Genomic DNA, 19,506 nt, shown 5'->3' on the forward strand with positions numbered 1-19,506 from the left:
ATACTACAGACTCTTAGATTTATAACCTGAATGAATGTGCCATTAGGAACATGCCTACCCTACCATATAATGACTACAGTAGGACTTTCCTCTCTAGAGGCTGTTAAATCAGGGCTTTGCTGTTTCTCTTGTGATGGTTGGGGGAGCCCGAGGTTAGACATATTTAAATACAGATTACATGAAATATATTTCAAATGGATACTTTTGAAGATTAAATATATATAAAAAATAAACTTCATTTGAAAATGTCAAAAACAACTATTTGGGATGTGGGTCAGTTGGTAGAGTATATTCCAGACATGTATGAAGTCCTGCATTTGATCCTCAGTACCCCTTAAAACTGGGCTTTGTTGTATATTCTGGTCATCTGAGGCAGGAGGATCAGGAAAACTCAAGCTCTTCCATGGGCTGTGTTGCAAGCTCAAGGCCAGGCTGGGATAAACGAGATTCTCTTCAAATGAACATCCCCCCCCCCCATTCAGTACCTGTGAGGTAGTACCGAGGAGCCCATCTTCCCACTCCTATTCTGCCGAGGGTTTATTTCCATCTTCATATGTTCTTTTTAACTAGCTGGCCGTCAAATATAAAATCCCATTCCATGTGGATGCTTGTCTAGGGGGTTTCCTCATTGTCTTCATGGAGAAAGCAGGGTTCCCACTGGAGAAACCGTTTGATTTCCGGGTGAAAGGCGTGACCAGCATCTCAGCAGATACTCATAAGGTGAGCTGAAGGGATAACCAAGAGATGACAGTTGGTGATTTCACTCTTCTCCACACAGCAAATTGACTAAAGCCTTAGTCCCCTCCACACACACCCCCCACTGTCTCAGGGTTTCTATTGCTGTGAAGAGAAACTACAACCACAATAACTCATAGAAGAAAACATTTCATTGGGGTTGGCTTATTGTGGCAGGAAGCATGGTGGCAGACAGGCAAACATGGTACTGGAGAAGTAGCCAAGAGTGCTACATCTGGACCCGCAGGCAGCTGGAACAGAACGTCACACTAGACCTGGCTTGAGCACCAGCAATCTCTAAGCCGCCCACTTCCTCCAACCACACAGCACCTGCTCCAACAAGGACACACCTCCCCATAGTGCCACTCCCCGTAGGCCCACGGGGCCATTTTCATTTAAACCACCACACATACCAACATATAAAATAAAGTCTGACTCTTGTCTGTCAGCACGTGGAGGTGGCTGGTCGTGGAGAAAGGAGCTCCTGCCTTTCCTTACACTGGGCTGAGAGGATTTCCTGTCAACCATCTGTCTAGCTATGGCCCTTGTGCCAAAAGCCTCTAAAGTCTTAAGGTTATGGGTGGTGCAAAGGATTGGTCCTGAAGTCCCTGAGCCTACATGACAATATGCTAATGCTGATGGCAGAGTCCTTTTGGGAAAGGGCACCTGTGTGTTCAGGAGCAGCTGGCTTATAGTATTGGATGTGTCTGTGCCTGCCTGGAATTCCTGGTCCTCCTTCCCCCACCTCCCACGTCCTAGGGCTGCAGGTGTATGCCACTGCGCTAGCTTCCGAAAGATTTTTAGTAAGGAAAGCCAAAGGCTGGGAGGGAGGGAGAGAGGAAGGGAGGGAGGGAGGAAGGGGGGAGGGAACCTAGTCTTACCTTGTCTCTGGATCTCAGATGGCTCACCCATTACAGCGAGCATGTGGGGTCCACGCCCTCAAGTTCTTCTGTCAGTTACCACTGACATCAGCACCTTACCTGAACAGGAAGCATCACCTCGTGTGGTTCTGTGAGAGCTGCCAGATGCAGCCCCACTCTGACCTCCCTGTTTCTCCCCTCAGTATGGCTATGCTCCCAAAGGTTCATCGGTGGTGATGTACTCGAACGAGAAGTACAGGAAGTACCAGTTCTTTGTTGGTGCAGACTGGCAAGGCGGCATCTACGCATCCCCAAGCATAGCTGGCTCACGGCCTGGTGGCATCATTGCAGCCTGTTGGGCCGCCTTGATGCACTTTGGTGAGAACGGCTATGTTGAAGCTACCAAACAGATCATCAAAACTGCTCGCTTCCTCAAGTCAGAGTATGTGTGGGAAACGGGGTTCTGCTTGGTCTCGTGCTCTCTCTTAGTTGGCCCAAGGCATCTGCCTGGTGGCACACCCTTTGACCCTTTACTATGCCCTGATAGACTGGGCTTTAGACCAGCCCCTTACCAGATGGTGCGGGAAGAAGAAAAACTTGCATTCTATGCTGTGGTTTAGGAGTGGGGTAGACTGGGAAAAGCAGTAGTTCTGGATGGAGTTTGGGACTTAGAAAATTTCTGATGTTCTGTCTGGGAGTGTGATGTTCATAAAACCCACCTGTCCCAGCCTAGCTCTATGGTGTAAGAGACAAGTCAGGTCCCGGGAGAGTAGGCTGTGATCATCAGCTGAGATGAAGACAGAGGGAACGGAGATGCTCAATTTCTGCAATTGCTTTTTTTCTTTTTAGACTGGAAAACATCAAAAACATCTTCATTTTCGGGGATCCTCAATTGTCAGTTATTGCTCTGGGATCCAACGATTTTGACATCTACCGACTGTCTAATATGATGTCTGCTAAGGGGTGGAATTTTAACTACTTGCAGTTCCCAAAAAGGTATGCCTAAGGCTTCCATCCTCCCATTGTTGCACGTCCTGAGGAGCTGAGATAGCAGGGTAACCTGATCCTTAGCTTCTAGAGCCCAGCATATTGGTAGCAACTGCAGTTCATACGTATAACAAGCAAGGTGGTTTGCTTTAAGCTCAGGTAGCACTGGCTGCCAGCCTCCTGAGGCAGGCTGTTACTTGTAAGGTTTTCCTCTGTTCTTTCGGTGGCCTCAGTATTCTGTGATCTATCTCGTCTATACCTACCTGTCAACTTTCTTCTTTAAGATACCGTGACGTGTGTGATGTTCCCTCAAAGCCCTCTGAAAGGTTTCTGATCACGCAGGCCTGATGAGCCCTTCCAACATGCTTTCCTGACTTACTGTTCTCTCCAGCTGGATGGGTCGGGGCTCATCTGCAGCCTACCTTCCTTCTGCACGTTATAGCCCTAGCCAGCTCCGCCCTTCCCCAGAGTGAATTAGGGCTTCTTAAGAGTGTTGAGGTCCCTCAGAACTCCAGCTCTATGGTTTTCTCCCCACCAGGGCTTACTCTCTAAGATGCAAACCTCTTACCATTCATTGCTTACACATGATGGAAGTAGCCACCATTGGCAGTTTGTGGAATGGACACAGGACAGAACAGCCAGCTGTGTTCATTTTGTTAAGGTGGTTCTTGCTCATGTCAAAAAACCAAAATCCTAGCCGGGCGGTGGTGGCGCACGCCCCTAATCCCAGTACTTGGGAGGCAGAGGCAGGCGGATTTCTGAGTTCGAGGCCAGCCTTGTCTACAGAGTGAGTTCCAGGACAGCCAGGGATATACAGAGAAACCCTATCTCGTGGGGGAATAAAAAAAGCCCAACATTCTGATCTCGTGGAGTGAAAACCCGCAGTATGGAGAGAGCCAGCACCCCTCCACTGGAGTGGCTCTATTTTCAGCTTGCATTCTTTTTCAAGGTCTGCCCCTGTCTTTCTCTCTTTTCTCCCATAGCATTCATTTCTGCATTACATTAGTACATACTCGGAAGCGAGTGGCAATCCAGTTTCTAAAGGATATCCGGGAATCAGTCACACAAATCATGAAGAATCCTAAAGCTAAGACCACAGGAATGGTAAGAATCCCAGGGAGGTCTGGAGAGATGGCTCAGTGCTTAAGAGCACTGACTGCTCTTCCGGAGGTCCTGAGTTCAATTCCTAGCGACCCTGTGGTGGCTCACAGACATCTGTAATGGGATCTCATGCCCAGTTCTGAAGACAGTTACAGCGTATTCATATGTGTATATATGTACACACACACACACACACACACAGACACACACACACACACACACATATATATATATATATAATAAATCTTTAAAAAAAAAAATACCGGGCTGGTGAGATGGCTCAGTGGTTAAGAGCACTGACTGCTCTTCTGAAGGTCCTGAGTTCAAATCCCAGCAACCACATGGTGGCTCACAACCATCTGTAATGAGATCTGATGCCCTCTTCTGGAGTGTCTGAAGACAGCTACAGTGTACTTACATATAATAAATAAATAAGTCTTTAAAAAAAAAAATACCAGGGCACGCCCCTTGGAGACATGAGGAGTAGTTCGGGTGCCTGCTGTACTGTTTGGAGTCTGTGTCTGCTGCAGCTCGGTCCCTGCTCCCTGCTTGTTAGGTATCTCGGTGACACAGGAAGGAAGCAGAAGCAGGGTTGCTCTCATCCTGTGTTTTGAGAAGACACTTTAGATGCAGAAAAGGCGATGGGCGCTCTCGCTTTCTTTTAAAGAAGACAGTAAATCCCAGAGGAGTTAGTTCCTGTAACAAACACCCCCCACCCCCCACCGGCAGCTGCTTGTCTGATGAAGGATGCCTGGGCTAGAAATGGGGGCTGGGGGCGTACGGATGGCGGCTGTGCTTACATCACTACTAATATATCCTTGCTTGGATTTGCAGGGTGCCATCTATGGCATGGCCCAGGCAACCATTGACAGGAAACTGGTTGCAGAAATATCCTCCGTCTTCCTGGACAGCCTTTATAGGACGGACCCTGTGACTCAGGGCAACCAGATGAACGGTTCTCCAAAGCCCCGCTGACCTTTGACCCTTGTGAGTTCCGTGGAGCTTCAGGCCTTCTGAAGGTTCTTGGCATTTGGAACAGACCACGCACAATTTGACATCCGGACTGGCTCCTTAGAGCACAATAGGATAAACCATGAGATGGCTTCAGCCTCAGGATTCCTTGGTTTCCTTTTGGGGCTTTTAGTTTGAAGACCCTAAAGGATCCCACTGGGTAGTGAGTCTGCCCTGGTTATTAATGTTACCCTAGAAATTGTTTTAACCATATTTTTCTCTAATGTCTTCAGCGTCGTTTTCACTTAATCATTGTGTGGTGGCTCTGACCTGTCCTGATTGCTTAGGGAGAGTGTGAGATAGCACGAGGGTGTCTCTGCTACCTCAGTGGGATGTTCTGGCCGTCAGGCATATATGTGCTGTGTTCCCTCGGGTGGGTGTCAGTCTGTCCCACACAGGGGGAGATTTCAGCCTCTGCTTCGGGAGCTGCCGCTTGTCTCTCAGGATCACTGTCATTACAACTTGCTTTACTTTACCAAGCACAGGTTGGCCAGACTCCTGGCCGCTTTTTTTTTTTTTTAACTGGAGTATGTTCCCCTGGCAGGGTTTGAAGTGCTCCTTTGTCCTGTGCATGAGCACGGCTGCTGCCATCTTTGGAGACAGACCCTTGCTGGCAGTGATACTCACACTTGCTTGTTCTTATTGCTGTAGGGTAGGAAATAAATGTGTTTTTTCAGAGAATCTAGGACTTTCTAGCTATTGGCGCTGCCTGTCTGGATGGAGCAGGGTGGGTCACTCCTGAGCCTTCTCCTGGGCCAGAGGAGCCAAAACCGGACCCTTTCCCCATAGTTCTGTGAACAGCAGCATAGGTAAGCACCTACGCTGTGCACATGTGGGCAGTGGCCTTGCCCTTCAACATTGCCTTAAGCCTTCATGTAATGAGGATCTGTTTGTATTGAAGAAAACACTCCACAAGTGTCCTTGACTTCCTCATTGGGCGTGAAGCTGTGCAGAGGACACTTGCTCCATCAGTGTGTTCTTCCTGCCCCTTCCCCCCCTTACTCAGCTTCCAAAAGGTACGACGGCATTTTAGCTTCAGGTACTGGATGCTCCTCTGGCCCCGCTGAAAGGAAGCAGCGTAGGACAAGAGGCATTTTGGGGTAGAAAGGGATGGCTACAGCCATTATACTTGGGGCCTGGGATTCCTTCCTTCATAAGACTGATTGCCCAGGGCTCTGCAGGGACAGGACCAATCCCCGGCCAACCTCCCGTCTGCTTCTCCCTTTTAGGGCTTGGGGACTCTGGGGTAGACCGAGCCCCTGTCTTGCGCTGATGACCATACCATGTGCCTTTCTACCTACCCATCAGTGAGTGACACACTTCGTCCTCCCCCAGGCCCTGGCAGGCGGACCTCTGAGGTGTGTCTGTCTGTAGGAGAGAACTTGGGACAGATCACCAGAAGCCGTGCTGTTCCTTCCCCTTCTCAGGGATTCCTGAGCATTCAGCCTGAGGATTGCTGGCCGGGAGAGCCAAACCACCAGGCTCTTCCTCACCCTCCCTAGGAAGTGGTCTGCAGCACTGTTCCGACCCCATCGCTGTTACCAGCTGGCCCATGGCAGGGCAAGCGCACGTGTCCACTTCCCTTCCGTGTGCTCTACAGTGCATCAGGAGGCTCAGGGATGGCTGGTGTTGACGTGTGTCAGAGAGAGGCTGAGTTCCTGAGATCACAGGGTGGTGAGAGCTATGCAGGACTCCTCTCTGGGCCTACAGTGCATCGTGCTGGAGAGGTCCAGGGACCACCCGGCAGGCACCGCTGGCTTGGTAGTGGCTAAAATGGAGAAGTGTCCTGTATAGTCTCAGCAGAACCAGGGACCAAGCCGCTCCCTTCCTTTGTAGTAGCACTGGCATGGGGTGCTGGTGTTTTTCAGAGGGACCTGCTGCAGCCATTTTAATTCATGATTAGGAACTTTAGTGTGACTTAAGACCGTCATTGTGTATTTATGTGTGCACGCCATGCCTAGTGGGTGACAGGGGTGGGCAGGGTGACTAGTATCATGATATCATGTGGCTTGGTAGGTGCCACGCTAGCTTCTGCAAACACTGTACTGTCTTGTTTCTGTATTAGATGTAGGTAGTCATGTGAATATACTGCCATGTCACTTTTAATATTACCAGTTTTATACTTGGAAAATGGTACTTGCCTCTTTGAAATCTGTTTTGTCTCCCACCATCTCCATGTTCTTTCCTAACTGCAGCAATAACTCTTCAAAAGCAATTGAGTAATAAATGTCCCAAACTGTAATCATTGGATGGTTGATTTTTTTATATATATACAGATCACAAATACAACAGTTCTGAATGGGAAACTGATGAGCATTCCCCATTGCCCTTCCCCCCCAGAGGCATTTACATTGTGACATACCAACAACGGCGTCCATCGTGAGGCACTACAGCTGGGAGCTTAATTTCTCCAGGAGCTGTGGTTCTATCTGCCTGGAGAGGTCTATTATTTTGACTCTTAGTTCCCTGGGGCCTTGGCTCTGAACTCCTCTATCCAATCCACCAGAACATAAATGCTTCAGTGCCAGGCTGCTTGTCTGTCTTACCGCCGGGACTTGAGAGTGCTGCAGGAATGCCACTCAGGGGAGGCAGAACATGGTCCATCATGGGGGCTTCTCAGTCCACGTTTTCCTGGCTATGGTTCCCAGTCTCCTGTGGACCCAGGTGCGGCCGGCATACACATGGGAGTTGGGAATAGGGGTGGAGGGTGTTCCAGTTTGTGCTTCACCTCAGGGCTTCCATACACACAGGACTAGGCGGATCCTGGTTTGGTTCCCGTTGAATGCTGTCAAGAGTGAGTATGGAGGGGCTAGACAAGAGAAGGCCTTCCCTGGAATAGATAAGGCCTCCCCGACTCGTTGATAAAGAAATGGTCCAAGCTTATCCAAACTGCTTTATTTGATGGCGAATGTGGACACATACACCTTACTCAGGGTGAACCACAGTTAAATACCCTTTGTGGGAAGGCGTGCTCATGGACTGAACACTCGGTGCCTTCTAGATCCCCATTACCACAGAGAACTTCGGGTTTTTATGACTTCCCTCGGGTAGAGGTGAGTGTGGGGACCTAGAATCCCTTGCTTTGCCCAGATAGAGGTGTGTGCAGGGGATCCCCTCCCCCGCACAAGGTCAGAGAAGGAGGAAACCTGAACCATCTGGCCCTGTCTGACCAGTCAAAGCCTGTCATTTGGCTTGGGGCCCTGTACCACTCCGACTGCTTAGTGTGACATCCTGTCACATAAGAAAAAGGCTTCTAATGGCTCAGGTGGCCCAGCTTTGACACCAGTGAGCTTTCGGGGCATCCCAGCTTTGCCACAATGAGGGCAAAGGATGCTTGCTACCTTTTCTAAAGTTCCTGACAAATGGCCTAGATCCCTGGTCACCAAAAACCCTAAAATTATCTCCAGTACACTTGAAGATGATCACTAAGTATATAACCTAAGGCGATCCATCACCAGTACACCCTGGGCAGACCTGAGATGCTGATGGTTACATAACTTTGTCTTCTGTGCGGTTCTTGATAGTACTGAGTTGCCTCAGCCAGACCCAGGGGTGACAAAAGCTATGTCGGGCCTACCCTGGCGGCCACGGATTATAACTTGGGTTGATAAAGGTCAGGCTTTGACAACCTTGTTTTTCCCCATGTGATGCTGGGTATTGAACCCAGAGCCTCAGGCAGAGTAGGTAAATGTTCTACCACTGAGCTATGTTCCCACTCTGGTTTTATTTTGTATTTTTTATTTTGAGATAGATTCTTGCTCAGTTGCCCAGACTGGGATTGAACTTGTAATTTTCCTGACTTGGCCTCCCAAAGTAGTTGTCATCAGGCCCAGGGTGACAGCCCTTTCTTGCTATGATTATTCAGGCCTACCTTCCACTTGTGATTGTCATTTTGTGAGATTGTCATTTCAACTTATCTCTGTTTAGAACTTCAGTTACCTGGGTTGATCTGAGAAATAAAAAAAGCTGGTTTCTAAAAGCTGTTGCCTGTCATTTGTAGATAGGTGTGCCTCATCCAGATGTGTAACCACCTGGGTTGGCATTTCAAATCCAAATCCATAATTAGAACAGGAAGGTCATTAACAGCAGATCCAGATCTGCCATGTTTACTGTCTTTGTCCCACGTACTCAGGTGTTAGATCCGAGTATACTTGGAGCATTGTCTGAAGTGGAACAGATGTCACCATTGTCTTAAGTCTGGATGCTTGGGTGCTTTTGCTGTTAAGCTGGGTGCTTTTGCTGTTAAGCACTGTGGACAGATTACCAATACAGAGCCAGCCTCTGCCTCTTCTGGCCCAAGGAGGATCAACTTACTCAGGCTTCCTGGGCTCCAGGCCAGAGGTCATAGATGAGCAGGTGTTCTGTCTCCTGCTCTGTGTCTGCTGGCACACGGGTGACAATGAGATTGGACTTGGTTCTCAATCTTCCCATTTGGTCATTTGGGGTGGGGGGGCATTTTCTACCTTCGGGAATTCCTAGCCAGGGACCTGACCTGTATAAACTGGTCCTTAACCGCTTCAGTAGCAAACAGTCCATCAGTCCCTACACTACCTTGTGTGTTCCTGTAGAGTAATAGCAGGCAAACCCTAAGCCCTTTGCTCAGCCTGAGAACTGCAGCTGTCAGAACCAGAGGTCTTAAGATGTTTTTGGTCTCGGTGTATTAGATAGAAAGTGTATTAGAATGGCTGGGCAGTGGTGGCGCACGCCTGTAATCCCAGCACTTGGGAGGCAGAGGCAGACGGATTCCTGAGTTTGAGGCCAGCCTGGTCTACAGAGTGAGTTCCAGGACAGCCAGGACCACACAGAGAAACCCTGTCTTGAAAAACTACCCCCCCTCCGCCAAAAAAAAAAGTGTATTGGAAATGGAAGTGATCAGTATACACAGAAGGAGACTTTGGGAGAGGAACTGGTTCCAATGATAATAGAAGGCATGTTGGCTAGCTGCAGGAGGAGTTCCAGCCTAGAGCTCAAGACCCATGATGTCAGGAAAGTCCTGACATCCCAGCTCAAATGAGCCCAGAGTTCCATTTGAAGGAGGATTGGCAGTCTTTTTGCTCTATATAGTAAGCCTTCAACTGATTGAATGGAGCTGTGTCGTAGGACCAATCCAAAGCTTAACCTCATCCAGAACCTCTTTGTCCCAACACACCCGGAATCTATCTGAGCTAGTGTCTGGTACCCGGTGGCATATCCAGGCTCATTCATACAGAATTAGCCATGATGGTAGGAGGAGGAAATATGGTGGCAATCTGCCTTTTCAGATGCGGGTTCACATGCTGTGTACACATTGCCCTCCTGCTGATGCCCAAGCAGTGGTTCTGGTCTTTGAGGTATAACTGGCATCCTTCCTTGTCACCCTAGTCACTTCTCTGTGTCCCCTTAGCTAACGCCTCATCTTGTCTAGTAATCAACCATCTGAATACCTTACATGACAATGAACCTGATGGTAGAGTGCTCTGCCCTCTCCCTTTCCCTCCAAACCGCGCCCCTACCTGGCTTCCTACCCAGAATAAGTGTTTCCATTCAATTGCATTTTGGCTGAGGAAGGTTCAACGCCTTGGTTGGCTAAGCGTGTGAGCATGTACAAAGAAAGCTGTGGTTCTGATCCCCAGAGCCACAAAAACAGAGCAGACCCCTCAAAATCAAACGCGATAGATTCCGGTTCGGTGGAAAAGAAGGTTCTGGAAGCTGAGCCCATCGATAACACAGTTTTATTGGGAGCCTAAACACGTTTCTATAACATTGGGGCTTGTTTTAGTAGGGTCTGAATTGGGCTTTATGACATGCTTTATCACAGCTCCTGGGAAAATGAACTAGAACGGGTAGCAAAGGAGCAAGCTAGAATGCCACTGAGGCTGGGAACTACAGAAAAAGGAGAGAGCTTATTCAAATCAGTGTAGCATGGCAGAGCCCCAGTGAGGAGAGCGGCTCGGGGAAAGGTCTCAGTCCCTGCATAGGGAGGTGGTTCACTGAAAGAGTCAGGGAGCAAGGGCCTAGGTTCCCCCTCCAGTCAGTCACTCCTTCCCCCGAGGAAATAAGAGACAGGGTAGATCTATGTCATAGACACGGCGACTTGCTCGATGAAGCTGGCCAGGTTTATATCCCGCTCTGAAAGACCGGCACATTCGTGGGTGCTCAAGGTGATATGGACCTGAATAAGAGAAAACCGGAAGTTCAGGGGTGGGCAAACGCCCTCCCAGGAAGAGAGGGAGAGCCTCCAGCTATGGGCTCAGCTCTACCAGGGACTGCAGTCACTGTAATTCCTTCTGGTGACAGAAACTGGACACTAGTCATTCCCAAAGACGGTAGCTGGTCATTACTTTCCTGACTGCTTCAAGATGGCTGCTTACACATCACTTTCCCTTGATAGTTTCTAAAAATAACGGTGATTTCAGTAGTAGGATAAAACATTCAAATCTAGATATCAAGAGGAAAAAACAAAAACCTAAAGCCAGAGGCCAGATGGTTCAGTGAGAAAAGACTTTTACCAACAGACCTGACAACCTGAATTCAGCCTCCAGGGTAGAAGGAGAGAACAGACTTTCACATGCACAACCTATAAGTGCTCATATTTACATTTAAATAAATGTAAATAAAATGTTTGTAGGGGGCTGGAGAGATGGCTCAGTGGTTAAGAACACTGACTACTCTTCCAGAGGTCCTGAGTTCAAATCCCAGTAACGACATGGTGGCTCACAGCCATCTGTAATGGGACCCGATGCCCTCTTCTGGCGTGTCTGAAGACAGCTTTCGTATACTCATATACATAAAATAAATAATTCTTTAAAAAAATTTTTATTAAAGCCAAAGTTAAAATCAGAATTTAAGGTGGGCTCCTAAACATATACTTCACCTTTTTCTAAACAGTACAGCAGTTAAGCAGCTAAGCATGCTTAGCAGTCTAATCTGCCAGCCATGTAAGGTATCTGAGTTTGGTTTTATTGCTTTCTCATTCTTCCTTCTAGAATAAAGCCATTAGTGCTGTTAATAGCGGGCATGCCCTTCCCTTCCCGTTCCCTTCCTGACTCTTGCCTTCTTAATATCTGGCCACAGCATTTTAAAAGTGTTTTAATTTGCATTTATTATCTTCAGTGAGACTGGCTGTTTTGGGAAGTCTCTGCTCTTAGCTCTAGGAAGGAGACAGAAGCAGCAGACATCCAGTTATTGGGGAGGAAGGACTTATAGTCAGGTCCAACGGTGAACCTTTGGGGAGACTTGGGGTTCTAAGAGATGTATGGGGGGGGGACAACTTCACTCACCTTGTTGTACACGTTAAACCACTCGGGATGGTGGTCCAGCTTTTCAGCCTGCAGGGCGACTCTCGTCATGAAGCCAAAAGCCTGACAAAAAGAAGGAAGAGTCAGTGGGTCATGGCTAGTAAGGCCTCGGTGCAGGAGGATGGCCTAGCTTCTTCCAGGGAGTCCCAGAGCTCTGACGCCCCCACCTGTGACATCCTGACCCTGGTTCTGATGCCTCTGTTAGTGTCTAGCATCCCCAGTGTGGTGCGCACAGCACGGGCGGTCAGTATTTGTCAATTCTTTGCCGTTTATTAAAATGCCTTCGAAAGGGCAGGTGCTTGCTCCCCGGACTGTCTCCTCCAAAGACTTCCAAGGTCCAGAAGGGAGGGTTCAAGGCCTTTTGCCTCTTTGCCGGTCACTTGGAAATGTATTTCCCCATGGCTAACAGGACATGACAGGAACACAACACGTAGCCTGCTCAGGCCTGCTCCACATACCCTGTTGAAGTCTTTAAAATGGAACTGCTTGAAGATGGCATCTCGGCCTTCCACCTCATTCCAACCCACGGCCCTCAGGTTTGGAAGCAGCTGGTCCCGCTCCTCAGCGCTCAGCCTGTGTGCCTTGCCGGCCTAGAGGAGGGAGAACAGAGAGGCCTCAGGGCATTCCTTTACCGGGTCAAGAGCGTACCTCAGACCTTCGGGAGACATTCAGGGCTGGCTGCGGTGGATTCAAGGGACCCTATAGCAAGCAACAGGCCTTTAGGTTTCCAGGGCGATGTCCTGACAGGAGGTGGGGTCTGGGCCATTTACTGATAGACTCTGGGTCCTATATTTTTTTGTTTGGGGGTTTTCGTGTTTTGTGTATTTTGTTCATTTTGATATCTGTGTTCGTGTGGGTAGGTATGGGCATGTATGCATGCGGAGGCCAAAGGACAACCGCTGATGTTATTGTTTGGATATCATTTTTCTTGATTTTAATGAATTAATTTTTCGAGACTGGGTTTCTCTGTATAGCCCTGGCTGTCCTGGAATTCACACTGTAGACTTGTAGACTAGACTGGCCTCGAACTCAGAAATCCACCTGCCTCTGCCTCCCAAGTGCTGAGATTAAAGGCGTGCACCACCACTGCCCGGCTTTAATTTACTTTTTAAATTAGTTTTTCAATTTTATGCATATGAGTGTTTTGTCTTCACATAAATCTGTGTACCACCTGTGTGTCTGGTCCCTGCAGAGGACAGAAGAGAGTGTGGGATAGCCTGGAAGTGGAGCCCCAGGCCGCTATGAACTGCCTTGATAGTGCTGAGTGTCAGGTCCAGGTCCGATGGACTAGGAGCCAGTGTTCTCAACCTCTGAACAACTTTCCAGCCCTCCCTTACCCTTTATTTTTTTTGGACATGGTCTCTCACCAAGTAGGCTATGCTGGCTGGCCACAGAGCCTCAGAGACCCGTCTGTCTCTGCTGCCCCAGTGCTGGGATTACAAGCACATGCTATCACGCCAGTGTTCTAAGTGTGGTTTCTGGGAATGAGAACTCCTGGACTTCATACTTAAAAAAAAATATATATATATATATTTAAGATTTGTTATTATATGTAAGTACACTGTAGCTGTCTTCAGACACATCAGAAGAGGGTGTCAGATATTACAGATGGTTGTGAGCCACCATGTGGTTGCTGGGATTTGAACTCAGGACCTTCAGAAGAGCAGTCGGTGCTCTTAACCACTGAGCCATCTCTCCAGCTCCCTGGACTTCATACTTGAAAGCACTTCACACACTAAGCTGAATCTGTGGCCCAGATCTTGGGTGCTGTACCTGCTTTCATAGAGGATGCCAAAGAGAATGTGTTGTGAAGTGCTCCCCCAAGTCTTGCTCCCAAAGCCTCACAGATGCCTGTCTTCATCTTCCCATGTAAGAGCGCCACCGTGTTCCCAAGGTGGTTAAAGCAAAATTCAGCCCAATTCCAGTGCATCACAATATGTTCTTCCTGGCATCCCCATTTTTCTGCATTGCCTCAATGCTGCATCCCCACGCCCATTCTGCACTGTTCTGGTGTTCTAGAGAAGAAACAGGCCTAGACAAGGGATGTGAGTGGTCTGCTCATCTGTCAGTCATCCTCAGTCAGTGACATCACTGACTCAAGGTGTGGTCTCTTAGAGCTATAGCCCTGGGACTGGATGCAGAAAGCCCTTCAAACCCATTCACAGATGAGTCTCTGCCACCTTCTAGCTGCTGTGAGTAGTGGCCTCCTCCATGCCCCTGTGTAGTCCACAGCTGTCAGGGTGAGGCTCTCAGGGCGGCTGTCTCAATTGAACCTAGGAGGACCACAGGGCCCAGACTCAAAATGGAAGTAGTCTGTCAAGCACACCTGGCATGCTCTTTAGCCTGTTATGCAAAGTGCCCACGGTGTGACCCTCAGCACACACCAAGTTAGGTCCTGAGTGGACCCCCCCGGAAAACAGAAGTTAGCATCAGTTCTATCCTCTAGAGGAACGTGGGGCCCTGAGTCTAACAAGCTAGGATTGCAAAATAGAATCACCCAGGGACACAGTGTTCTACTGACAGTGGCTCAAATTTGGCTTGGGGATCAGGAGGAAGGTGAACTGTGCCCTGCAAGCCGCCCATCATTTTAATCTCCTGGGTTGGGTGGGCCAGATGGCCCCTTGGCTTCATGGGTAAAGGGCTGAGACCCACTCCTTAGAGCAAGACATGCCAGTGGGAATACTTAAGTTGTGAGGTTATAAAGTGAAAGTCGGCTTCATTTAAAAAGCACTTCCTAGAACAAGAACACCTGTGACAGTTCTCAGGCCAGCAACGGGGCCTAGGGAACCATCACGTGTTTGTGCTCGCAGATACAGGGGCTCCACCTCGGTGCAGAGATCTGCACTGTGGTTAATGGGGGGTGGGGTGGGGGGTGGGGGGGTCTTTCCAGCTCTGGCCCTTCTGTGGCTGATAAGCCAGACCCTTGTAACCAGGCAACCAGGTGTCAACAGGGCACCAGAATAGTGTGTGTGTGTGTGTGTGTGTGTGTGTGTGTTAGGCGGTGCTTCTCTTTGGAATTTTCCAGAAGCAACTCTCAGGCTGACAAAGGCTCTGAACTCAGGTGACAGGGGTAAGGGCCTTATTTGCTTAGCGATGCTCGGTCAGCCTCTGTTAGTGTGGGATGAGAGATTACTGATTATCCAAGTCTGTGTCTTTGGTCCCCAGTGACTCTTCCCAGGCCTTAGCTGCAAAACACCCTCCCATCCCTGAGGGAGTATAGAGAACCTGAACTCGCTGTTTGGTAAGGGTTGTAGGGAGGTCCAGGGGCCCCTTTCCGAGGGACCTAAAAATCCTGTGTCTCACCACCACGCCAAGGTGGGACAAAGCACCCTATCTAGATGTTAGGGCGGGGCATAAGGCCAGGAACAGCACTGGGGTGCAGAGAGAACTGAGACACCCCCAACCCCGCTCCTCCCCTCCCGCCCCCCGCCCTCTCCCCTTCCCCACCCCACCCCCCACCGCTGTCTGGCACCCCAAGGGACCAGCTAGTCTGTAGGGCCAGACAGCGTCATGTCACGGAGACCTGCCTTGCTGCCACACCCCGCCAGAGCCCGCCAGCCGAGCGGAACAGGCCTGGGAGTCAGGACAGGCTAGGCTCCAGTCTTCCAGGCCCACCTCCACCGCCACCTCCGGTCTCTGCACCCTAGCGCCCCAAGGGAGGCCAGGCAACTCTAGCCCTGGCTGGATGGCGCTGCGGGAGGCTCAGCGTGACCCCCGCCCCAGCATCGGAGCCCTAGTGCCCTCTCAGGGTCCACCAGACTTCCTGCGCTTACCATGTCCACTGGGGAAAGCAGGTGGCAGCGGCAGCCAAGGGAGAGAGCAGCGGGCAGGCAGCAGGCCACCGCGGGGGCGGGGCAGAGATCCAGCGGCCGCGGGTAATAATTAACATGGGTCTTCCTTGCTTCACGCCCTTGCATTGCTTTCTGTGCCCTGTGCTCTGTGAGCAGGGCTGCGTGATGGGCTCCAGGGCAAAGACTTCAGCACCTCTGTACCTCTGCTTCCTGTCTGCCTGCCTGCCTGCCGGAGACAGACAGCACCAGCAGACTGCCTGACCTATTGTTATATTAACAACGACAACAAAAGCCGCCCAGATAAATGTCACATACACTGGACTGCACACACATAAAGTGCACAGTTGTAACCATCTTAACAGGACAGAAGATATTCTCAAGGGAGTCAATGTGTGCCCCCCCTTGGACTATTGAAACAATGGACCCCAAGAAATCAGAATTTCCCCAGCAAAGGCATGTTAGGAGAAGGAAGAGGCTGAGGTCTGGTGTCAGCCAGAAGAGAACCTTGTCTACTGGACAGATTTCACACCGTTCTGACAACTTGTCGACCTCCTTGTTAGTAAGGTGCCCTCTGTTTAACCTTGAGCCGTGTATTATTAGGTCCCAGAAGACGACCTTGGAGGATCCTGTTCCTCTTCGTTTCTCTTCCCAGTAAAGCTGTATTGAGTAAATCCCCTTGCTGTTTTAATTTTTAAAAAGATTTGTGTTTGTGTGTGTATGTATGTATGTATGTATGTGTTTGCGCATGCGCATGCGCATTCGTGTGGGTGCGCAGGTTTATGTGCACTGCGCGCTGTATGCATGTAGCTGCCATGGAGGCTGAAAGGGAACATTGGATCCCCTGGAACTGGAGTGACATGCTGTTGTGAGCTGCCTCATATGGGTGCTGGAGCCAAATTCAGATTCTCGGCGAGAGTAGTAAGCGCTCTGAAGCTCGGCGCCCTCTCCGCAGCCCCTCTGCTGTGACTTGTCTCTTTGGTTTGGATATAGACGGGAGGTGGCTGAGCCTGGCTTGGCAGGGCTGCCAGGGGCAGGCTCTGACCCTAATGACCCCAGTGACATGGTGGGGACACATGCTTCACTTAGGAATCCATCGGCATGGATTAGGAACATCAGCTCTGGCCTCTCCCTGTGCCACGGGGTGTCCTCTCTCTCCCAGGGCTCCCCCTAAGCCAACACTCTTCAAGTGCTGTCAAGCAATTTGTATTTTCTAGACATCGCCATGCCCTGAACCCATTTCCCATAGGCCAATAGTTTCTTTTCTTTCTTTCTTTTTGATTTTTTGTTTTTTTGGTTTTTTTGGATTTGGTTTTTTTCAAGACAGGGTTTCTCTGTATAGCCCTGGCTGTCCTGGAACTCACTCTGTAGACCAGGCTGGCCTCGAACTCAGAAATCCGACTGCCTCTGCCTCCCAGAGTGCTGGGATTACAGGCGTGCGCCACCACTGCCCGGCTTTTTCTTTCTTTTTTTAAAGATTTAATTACGTACATATGCATACTCTTTCTACATGTACACCTGCATGCCAGAAGAGGGCATCAGATCCCATCATAGATGATTGTGAGCCACCATGTGGGTGCTCACATGTGGGAATTGAACTTAGGACCTCTGGAAGAGCAGCCAGTGCTCTTAACCACTGAGCCATCTTTCCAGCCCCCTAAAGAGTTTTCTTTCATAAGTCTAATTTTGCTACTGTTATAAATTATAATGTAAATATATGATATGCAGTATATCTGATGTGACCCCCTAAAGGGGCTCATGATCCCCAGATTGAGAACCACTGGGCACCTCATTGGTTGTGGAGAGTTTGCAATGGTGCAGGTCCAGAGTCTGCTCATCTTGGGTCATCTGTAGCTCCCTTAAAACCACCTATTTCTCTCCTCTGTGTGTGACTTAGCATGTTGGTGACTGGTAGGTAAATCCTTTGAAGTCTATAGACAGAGCACTAGCCTCCACCAACCCGTCAGTTATAAAAGGCTGCCAGGTGGCGGGTGAGGCCTCTAGCTGAGACTGCGTACTGTTCTGGAATTCACTACCTGATATTTCTACCTAACATGTCTGAAAAATGTCTTGATTAAAAAAAAATTGTTCTGTTATTAGAAAAATATCCAGATGGTTCAGTAGTTAAGAGCACTGACTGCTCTTGTAGAGGTTCTGAATTCAATTCCCAGCATCCATATGATGGTTCATGACCATCTATAAATTGATCCGTTGTCCTCTTCTGGTGTGCATGAAAAAAAAAGTGTACTTGTAAACATAAAATAAATAGATAAATCTTCTATAAAAAAGCAAGCAAGAAAACCATCATGTTGGAATTTGGGGTATTCCAAGTGAGTGTTCCTGTAGCTCTGTTATTTGTATTTGGGTCCAGAATACACCCTCTCTATCCTTTTTAGTGTGCAAATTGTGTGTGTGTGTGTGTGTGTGTGTGTGTGTGTGTGTGTGTTTGTGCATGAACATATGCTTTCATTTTGCAAGGAGTCAATATGTAGGTGTAGGAAAAAATCTGGTTTGTCTGACAGACACATGTTTTTAAAATCCTACGGAGCTGGGTTTGGTAGCACGAGCTTTTCATCTCATCACTTGGAAACCAACTGTGAGTTCAAGGCCAGCTTGGTCTACATAGTGAGTTCTAGGCCAGCCTAGTACAAAACTATAAAGACTGTCTCAAAACAAAAACAAACAAAAATACTCCTGGTGATGGAACAAATCAGAAGGGTGGATGGAACTCTTCCTAAAGCCCCAACAGTTTAAAAATCATTATCTTATTTTTAATTATTTGTGTTGTAAGACCCCCAAAAACCGAGGGTGCCCCAGCACCCCGTGCCTCGGAAGGCAACACCCAAAATCACTCGAGAGAAACGGTCTCAATGCAATAACATGAGGATTTCTTTAATTCCAGAATTCTGGGTTCCACAGCCGTACACCGCACAGGGTTAGAGGACTGTGGACCACGAGTGCCGAATTGCGACAGCTTTTATAAGTTTACGACAAAGCTCTTGAATCACAAACCAATTATTTCTTAGCATGGAGAGCCCTCGAAATGTGAGCCAATCGATTTGTACCACTCCATAGTTTTTAGGCCAATCAGTTTAAATTATCGGAGCCCGCGCTCCGGCTAGACCAATTATTTTCCTATTTTCTTGAATGTCTATAGCTGCATGAACTCCTGCATAGGAGTAATGGTGTAAGTTTACAGAAGCAAGATAAGCTTAGCCCATTTCCAGTTACCTTATGGGGCCAGGATCAAGGATTCAAGGCCTTTCTGCTAGCTCTAAACAAAGGGCGGGCTCTGGAATGTGACCTTTTACCTAGTTTCTAACAAAGCGGGATAGCATTTTAAACTTCTGACTTCTTGAGGTCATTAGAGTTAGGCTGTATTATTTTCTATCCTTTCAGTGTCTGATAGCATTTTAAACTTCTGACTTCTTGGGGTCATTACAGTTAGGCTGTATTATTTTCTATCCTTTCAGTGTCTGTGTGTGTGCTAGTGTGCGCGTGGGCGCAGGTACCCCTAGGGGCCAGCTCCCACAGAGCTGGAGTTCCACTTGTGAACAACCCAGTGTGAGTTCTGGGAATTAAGCCCTGCTTCGCTGTTAAGTGCTCTTAACTGCTGAGCCATTTCTTTAGTCCCTTAAGGCCCCGTTTTTCCTAAGAATATGAGGCCAGTGGTTACAGACTGTTAAGTGCTATTGAGTATGTTAATTCTTTGATAGGTCTTTCTCCTGGGCATCTTGTGGTGGAGTT

General features: G+C 48.8%; 2 protein-coding genes across 5 annotated transcripts in view; one reads left to right on the forward strand and one right to left on the reverse strand.

Moving 5' to 3' along the window:
* The window catches only part of Sgpl1 (sphingosine-1-phosphate lyase 1), a 45,759-nt gene extending 38,823 nt beyond the window's left edge, over positions 1-6,936 (forward strand). For all 4 annotated transcript variants that reach the window (XM_052163383.1, XM_052163386.1, XM_052163384.1 and 1 more), the window contains exons 11-15: positions 571-720; positions 1,799-2,037; positions 2,445-2,591; positions 3,566-3,686; positions 4,518-6,936. In XM_052163383.1, coding sequence (XP_052019343.1) covers positions 571-720; positions 1,799-2,037; positions 2,445-2,591; positions 3,566-3,686; positions 4,518-4,658 — 798 coding nt within the window. In that variant the 3' untranslated portion in view covers positions 4,659-6,936. The remainder of the gene's footprint in view (positions 1-570; positions 721-1,798; positions 2,038-2,444; positions 2,592-3,565; positions 3,687-4,517) is intronic.
* A 3,453-nt stretch (positions 6,937-10,389) lies between these two features.
* Pcbd1 (pterin-4 alpha-carbinolamine dehydratase 1) lies at positions 10,390-15,977 on the reverse strand. Its single transcript, XM_052163493.1, has 4 exons — positions 15,745-15,977; positions 12,430-12,561; positions 11,954-12,034; positions 10,390-10,845 (listed from the first exon to the last, which is right to left on the reverse strand). Exons 1-4 carry the CDS (start codon positions 15,886-15,888, stop codon positions 10,747-10,749), a joined length of 456 nt encoding a protein of 151 aa, XP_052019453.1. The 5' UTR covers positions 15,889-15,977; the 3' UTR covers positions 10,390-10,746.
* Between the last annotated feature and the right edge of the window lie 3,529 nt (positions 15,978-19,506).

The sequence above is a fragment of the Apodemus sylvaticus genome, chromosome 19 (genome assembly GCF_947179515.1).
Source record: "Apodemus sylvaticus chromosome 19, mApoSyl1.1, whole genome shotgun sequence".
Classification (NCBI taxonomy): Eukaryota; Metazoa; Chordata; class Mammalia; order Rodentia; family Muridae; genus Apodemus; species Apodemus sylvaticus.